This window comes from Chinchilla lanigera, unplaced genomic scaffold (genome assembly GCF_000276665.1).
Source record: "Chinchilla lanigera isolate Chin_1 unplaced genomic scaffold, ChiLan1.0 scaffold00023, whole genome shotgun sequence".
In the NCBI taxonomy this organism is placed as follows: Eukaryota; Metazoa; Chordata; class Mammalia; order Rodentia; family Chinchillidae; genus Chinchilla; species Chinchilla lanigera.
In genome coordinates this window covers 19,332,932-19,340,431 of record NW_004955424.1, presented here as the reverse complement: position 1 = coordinate 19,340,431, position 7,500 = coordinate 19,332,932, and the positions used below count along the sequence as shown (strand labels likewise).

The 7,500-nt window shown below is 43.0% G+C and overlaps 1 protein-coding gene and 1 long non-coding RNA gene across 3 annotated transcripts in view; one reads left to right on the top strand and one right to left on the bottom strand.

The window, feature by feature from the left end:
• LOC102003985 overlaps positions 1 to 7,156 on the bottom strand; it is an 18,767-nt gene extending 11,611 nt beyond the window's left edge. The window contains exon 1 of the long non-coding RNA XR_261082.2: positions 6,948 to 7,156. This is a non-coding gene — a long non-coding RNA (uncharacterized LOC102003985). The remainder of the gene's footprint in view (positions 1 to 6,947) is intronic.
• A 105-nt stretch (positions 7,157 to 7,261) lies between these two features.
• Actr2 (ARP2 actin-related protein 2 homolog (yeast)) overlaps positions 7,262 to 7,500 on the top strand; it is a 39,222-nt gene continuing 38,983 nt past the window's right edge. For both annotated transcript variants that reach the window (XM_005385691.2, XM_005385690.2), the window contains exon 1: positions 7,262 to 7,400. In XM_005385691.2, the coding sequence (XP_005385748.1) occupies positions 7,353 to 7,400 (48 nt within the window). In that variant the 5' untranslated portion in view covers positions 7,262 to 7,352. The remainder of the gene's footprint in view (positions 7,401 to 7,500) is intronic.

The window sequence follows — 7,500 nt, the reverse complement described above, 5'->3', positions numbered from 1 at the left end:
GCGCCTGCCTGGCGAGCACAAAGTCATGAGTTCGGTTGCTGGTACTGGAAAAAAAAAAAACCCAAAAAGAAAATATAAACCAAGTACAATTTGTGAGCTTTGCTTAGATCCTGATTAAACACACACACACACACACACACACACACACACACACACGACATTTTGGAGACAGGGAAAAGTTACATAAATTGAATCCTAGAGGATAACAAGAAATTGTTAATTTTGTTGGGTATAGTAATGGTATTGTGGTTGCTTTGGAAATTTTTTATTCTTACAAACGTATACATAAGTATTTAAAAGAGAAAGGTGCTGGCTGTGGTAGTACACATCTCTAATCCCAGTTATTTGGGAGGCAGAGGCAGGAGAATCACAAGGGCAAGAGCAGTATGGGCAACTTATCGAGACCTCGTCTCAAAATGAAAAGTAAAAAGGGCCAGGAACGCAGCTCAGTGAAGAGTGTCCTGGACTTAGATTCTCAGTCCTGCCTATAAAAACAAAACTAGGTAGGGTAGGGTAAGATGCTTTAGAGATGCTTTTACAGTGTCTCAGCAAAGAAGAACGACAAACTGGGCATCATGGCACACACCTGCATTCCCAGCTGCTCAGGAGTCCAAGGCAGGAGGATATCTTGAACCCATGAATTTATTTGGGGCTGTTGAGACACTGTCTCTTTATGTAGTTCAGGCTAGCTTTGAACTCACTATGTAGCCCAAGCTGGCCTCAAACTCACAGTGATCCTTCTGCCTCAGCCTCCTGAGTGTGGGGGGAGCCCATGGTTTTGAGGCCAGCCCAGGTAACGTAGCAAGGCCTCATCTTGAACACAAACACAACCAATGTGTAGATGGAGCTAGATCATGCAAGAACAGCAGAAAGCTGATGCCTGTTCAAAGTAGGGAGTGGCCTCCTGGGCTTCATTACACTAGAAGGTTCTTTTTGTTTTTGGTGGTGCTGGGGATCAAAGGTCAGGGCCTCATGTTGATTATTATATGAAAATAATTGAAAGCTATTAAACGATAAAAACTCAAAATAATTCCTCAGAATTTTTGTCTTCCGGTCCTGAGATATGATTATGTACACAGAACATCTGACATAAGCAAGAGCCCAGGTGAAGTCAGGAAACTGGTAAAATGTTTATCAGCCTTGGTGATATTTATTCCTTTTCCTAAACACACTCTGGCACAGATCACACATTCAGACTTTTTTTGACATAACAATTGTATTCATCCTAGGCTACCTTTAAATCAACAATAGCAGTTTAGAGTATCAAAAGAGATGCACTTGGTTTGATGTCAATACAATGTTAATTTTATACCGTCACAAACTAAGTGCATGGAACACACCCAAACTATCTAGTGTTCTGTGACAATATTACTTTATTTGTTTATTTTTGTCTTTCTGAGACAGGGTCTTGTTATGCAGTTCAGGTTGGCCTTGAACTCACTTTGTAGCCCAGGCTGGTCTTGAATTTGCAATGATCCTCCTGCCTCAGCCTCCCGAGTGCTGGGATTACAGGTGTGTGCCACCATGCCCAGCTCAATATCACTTTAAAATGTAATTAACCATGAGGAAAAAAAATCAGACAAGTCCAGAACATGGGACATTTCTATAAACCAAATTTCCTGTACTCTTCAAAAATTCAATCTGACAGAGAAAAAATGGGAAGGATTGCTTTAGATTAAGAATCTAGCCAGGCATGATGGCCCATGCCTGTAATCCCAGCACTCAAGAGGCTGAGGTAGGAGGATCACAGTGAGTTCAAGGCCAGCCTGGGCTACAAAGTGAGCTCAAGGCCAGCCTGAATTGCATAGCGAGACCCTGTCTCAAAAAGACAAAAAAAAAAAATTAAGAGTCTAAAGGGATGGGGAGGAGGGCAAGTAAAGAGAACTAGGATGTGCTATGTACCTGTAGCAACTCCCCACGATGGATACAATTATTATGTATTGTAAACATGTACTAATAAAAATTATTGAATTTTAAAGAGAGACTAAAAAGATAAAAATGACAAAAGTAACATATGAACCATGGTTGGATCTTGGTTTTGGGGTAAGACACCTATAAATACTTTAGGGAAAATTTGAGAAATACATGCTTTGGAATGGGATTATTGATACAAAATTATTCTGTATGAGATGGAATTATTGCCAATTTTTCTTAGCTGTGAGAATACTGTCATTGTGTAGGAGATTATGCTTATCCTTAGATGTACTAAGCAATTTAGGAGTAGCTGGGTGTGGCGGCACACACCTATAGTTCCCACACTCTGGGAGACTGAAGTGAAGGGCTGGGAGTTCGCGGCCAGTCTGGATGACAGCACGAGACATAAAGACAAAAACAAAAACAAAAAGCTACAGAGCTCAGGCGTGCGAGTCAGGCACACCTGTGTCTAATCCTGGGTCTGCTATATGATAAGTAAATTTGGACAAGTAACAAATTTTTCATTAAAATTATATATTTCCAGTGAGAGTTTTTTTTTTTTTTTTCTAACTGTTACGAATAGGTAGAAAACCTTTGCTCGTTCATTCATTACATTTCGAGAACAGAAGCCTGAGCACCTTTCACTCACGGCCATCATTTCTCTGGATCAGGGGCTTTGAGTATTTGTTCAGGCTCAGTCCCGGCTCTTGGAAGCTGTGGGACTCTGCACTTTGCCCACAGGTTCCTGTGTTTTGTTTGGTTTGGTTTTACTTTAAAGAGAAAAACAAAAACAAAATAACAAAAACAAAGACAAAAACAACACAAAAACAATAAAAAACAATACAGAATTTCAAAACAAGATGATAAAAAATTAACAATGGTTGTTGTATTACATATTGTTATCTTCAAAGTAGTTGCTCAGATAACTAGGTATAGGCATATAAGACTGATCAAACAATTAAACGTTAACTGTTCCTTTCAATAAACCAATAGAAATTAGTAGTACAATTATTTTAGCTATCATAGCATCCAAAAAATTGAAATACTTAGGAATCAAACTAACAAAAGAAGTAAAAGATCTATATAGTGAAAATTACAGTACTCTGAAACAAGACATCAAAGAGGATTTCAGAAAATGGAAAGATACTCCTTGCTCGTGGAGAAGAACTACCATTGTGAAAATGACCATACTCCCAAAATTGTTATACAGATTCAATGCAATCCTGATTGAAATACCATTAGTATACCTCACAGATCTAGAGAAAACATTCCTAAAATTCATCTGGAACCAGAAGAGACCCAAAATAGCAAAAGCAATCCTGCACAACAAAGGCAAGGGAGGAGGCACCAGAGTCCCTGATTTGAAATTATACTACAAGCTACTGTGATAAAGTCAGCATGATATTGGTAAGAAAACAGACCTGAGGATCAATGGAACAGACTAGAAGATGCAGCCACAGCCACAAACACACTCAGCCACTTTATCTTTTTTTTTTTGTCTTTTTGAGACTGGGTCTCGCTATGTAGTTCAGGCTGGCCTTGAACTCACTTTGTAGCCCAGGCTGGTCTTGAACTCACAAGGATCCTCCTGCCTTAGCCTCCTGAGTGCTGGGATTACAAGCGTGCGCCACCACACCCCGCAAGTCAGTCACTTTATCTTTGACAAAGGGGCCAAACATGTTCACTGGAAGAGAGCCTCTTTAATAAATGGTGCTGGAAAAACTGGCTCATCACATGCGGAAGACTGAAACTAGATCATTATCTATCATCATGCACTAAACTAAAGTCAAAATGGATTAAAGATCTAAATATTAAAACAGAAACACTAAATCTACTGGAAGAGAAAGTAGGTAGAAATCTTGAAGACATAGGGGTAGGCAGAGAGTTCATGAACAAAGTGATGATGAACTCACAGAGAAATGATGGCAGTGAATGAAAGGTGCTCAGGCTTCTGTTCTCAGAAATGTAATGAATGAAGGAACAAAGGTTTTCTACCTATTTGTAACAATTTAAAAAAAGAACTCTCACTGGAAATATATAATTTTAATGAAAAAAATTTTTAAACAGTTTTGTTGAAGGTATACAATATCATTCACCTAATTCAAAATTTACCTATTGTAAGTGTGCAGTTTGATGATGTTTAGTAAATCTGCAGCTATGTAACAATTATCAAAATGTAGAGCCAGGCATGGTGACACACACCTGTAATCCCAGCACCTGAGAGGTTGAGGCAGGAGGATTGTGGCAAGTTTGAGGCCAGCCTGGGCTACATAGTGAGTTCAAGGCCAGCCTGAACTACCTAGCAAGGCTCTCTCAAAAAACAAAACAATGACCAAAATCTAGTTTTAGAACTTTTTTTATCATCCCATAAAATGGTCTCATGACCATTTGCAACCAATCCTGGATCACAATTCCAACACCAGCAATCACTAATTTTCTTTGTGTATCTACAAATGTGCTTTTCCTCTCTAGAACTTGAAATGGAATAGCTTTAAAGCTTAATAGCTGTACAGCCTTTCTTTGTCTCATATAATGTTGTTTAAGCTTCGTCTATATTACAGCACATATTGTTCTTTTCCCATTGTTGTTTCTTTTTGGATTTTTGAGACAGGGTCTCGCTATGTAGCCCAGACTGGCCTCAAACTCTTGGTGGTCCACCTGCCTCAGCCCTTCAGGTGCTGGGATTATAGGTGTGCGCCAGCCCTCCTGACATGTACTGGTTCATTTTTATTGCTAAATAATATTCTGCTGTATGGATACATGGTACTACAAATTGTTTACTCAATTCATATTGATGGACATTTGTATTACTTCCACTTTTTACCTATTATAAGTAATTTAGCTAAAAACATTTGTATACAATTTTATGGAAAATTTGTATACAATTTTATGGAAACTAGGCAGGCATGGTGGCGCAGGCCTGTAATCCCAGCACTTGGGAGGCTAAGGCAGGAGAATCATTGCCTGAACTATACAGTGAGACCCTGTCTCAAAAGACCCGCCCCCAAAATTATGGAAACTTCTGAGTATGTATTTAGGAGCAGAACTGTGGGGTTACATGGTAATTTTATGCTCAATTTTTGGAAAAACTCTCAAGCTGTGACTGCACCATCTTTTTTTATTTGTTTATTTATTTATTTAGTCTTTTTGAGACACGGTCTCACTGTGCAGTTCAGGCTGGACTTGAGCTCACTTTGTAGCCCAGGCTGGTCTCAAACTCACTGTGATCCTCCTGCCTCAGCCTCCCGAATGCTGAGATTATAGGCGTGCGCCACCACATCCGGCTGCACCATCTTAAATTCTCATCAGAAACATGAGGGTTCCAGTTTCTCTACATCAGTCCCAACACTAATTCTATTTCCTGCCTTCTTGATTGCAGTCATTCTAGCAAGTATGAAGTGGTATCTTATTTTGTTTTCAATTCACACTTCCCTAATGATTAAGATGTTGAATATTTTTTTCATGTGCTTACAAGGCATTCACATTTTCAGATGCTTTTTCTGTTTTTTGGGTTGGGGAGACAGTCTTGATATATAGTGCAGGTTGGCTTTGAACTCACTTATGTAGCCCAGACTGGCCTTGAACTCACAATGATCCTCCTGTCTCAGCCTCCCAAGTGCTGGGATTACAGGCATGCACCACCACACCTGGCTTCAGACACGTTTAAATTAGATAATTTGTCTTATCATTGAGTTGTTAAATTTATTTGTGTGTGTGCATGTGTGTGGTTCTGGGAGTCGAACCCATTGCCCTGCACATGCTAAGCAAGTACTCTACCACTGAGTATAATAAGCACCATGTTATTCACATATCCATGGTAAAGTAACAGCAAGAGTAAAGAACATCTTCAGGATATCAGCAAAGTCTGCAGACCAGTATGACAAGCTGGGTCTCGAAGTGTGAGCAGAAGTCTACTCATACTCATTGATTAAAAGAACACAGCTGGAGATGGTGGTGCACACCTGTAATCTCAGTACTCTGTATGCTGAGGCAGGAGAATCACTGCAAGTTTGAAGCCAGCCTGGGCTACATAGTGAGTTCAAAGTCAATCTGAATTACATATAAAGACCCTGCTCAAAAAAGCCAGAATTAACAAAGAATGAAAAAAGTGAAGCCAGATGTAGTGGCACATCCCCTGGGAACCCTGCTCCTTCAGAAGCTGAGGCAGGAGAGTCTAGGTAATTTAGCAAGACCCTGTCTCAAAATAAAATAGAAAGGGCTGGGGATATAGCTCAGTGTGAAAAGTGCTTACCTAGTATAGGCAACACCCTGGGTTCAATCCCCAGCACCATAAAATAAATATTTTCAAAAGGGAGGTATTGGTCGAGCGTGGTGGCGCATGCCTGTAATCCCAGCACAGAGGCTGAGGCAGGAGGATCGTTGCAAGTTCGAGACCAGCCTGGGCTACAAAGTGAGCTCAAGGCCAGCCTGAACTGCAAAGCGAGACCCGGTCTCAAAAAGAGAAAAAATAAAATAAAATAAAAGGGAGGTATTATGGATCAAGAGAACCAAAGGTCAGAAAATAGGAGAGTAATACTAAATAACTAGCCCTGGATGAGCTCTTGTGTGTGCACAGAATGTTATCCCCGCAACCGCCCACGGAGGTAGAGATCATCATCCCCACGGAAAGACAAGGGTATACCCATTCCCAAAACTTTTGTCTGGCTGGGTCAGATCTGAAACTGGGGTCGTCTGATTTCAAAGCCGAGGCTCTGGGTTACAGTAAGGACACGAACTTAACGGTAGGAACAGCACGGTCTACTGGGAGAGGGAGCGGGGAGCAATGGGGCTGGAAACCCACTCTCGCTCGTGCGGCAGCTGGAGCAGAGTTGGGCCGCAACCGAATAAACACATGGTTTCAAAAAACTGTGTTCATCTACTCCAGCTCTGTCCACTGAGAAGGCTGGAAACAACGACCCCGATCTATGTTGCATGGTGGAGTACCCAAGGACCTCCACATTTGTTCCCCGCCTCCCGGACGGCTTCTCTACCACATTCCACTGCCACCTCGCGGCAGACCCGGTGTCCTTCACCTGCTTGCGTCTTCCGCAGTCCGTGAAGCCGCGCCCTTAACGCCCGCGACACTTTAGAGAAAGAACCACAGCGCTCCAGACACTCGCCGCCATTGAAACCCAGCGGAGGCAACTAGGAAGGGTACTGGGGCGGGCCAACCGAGACGGACGACCTATATCCGTTTCTTATTGGTCTACATCGCTGCCAGTCACTGCCACCTCCGTTCTGTCCCGCCCCTTCCGCCCTGGCCTTCGGCTAAATGACGGGCGGGGCCGGGCTGCAACTTCCGGGTAAGGGGAGAAAATTGGGCTGAAGGAGGGGCCGCGAAGAGGGAGGAGGAGGAAGCGGCCAGGGCTAGGTGGCGGCGGCGGCGGCGGCGGCGGTTGTAGGTTGTGCGACGGCAGCTGCTCTTCCCGGGGCGGACCATGGACAGCCAGGGCAGGAAGGTGGTGGTGTGCGACAACGGCACCGGGGTAAGAGCCTGGCGAGGAGGCCGCGGCGGCCAGAAGCCGGGGCGGAGCTGCGCTGGGGCCGCGCCGGCCCTCTGCGCCCGGCTGCAGCTCTGGGCCCTCC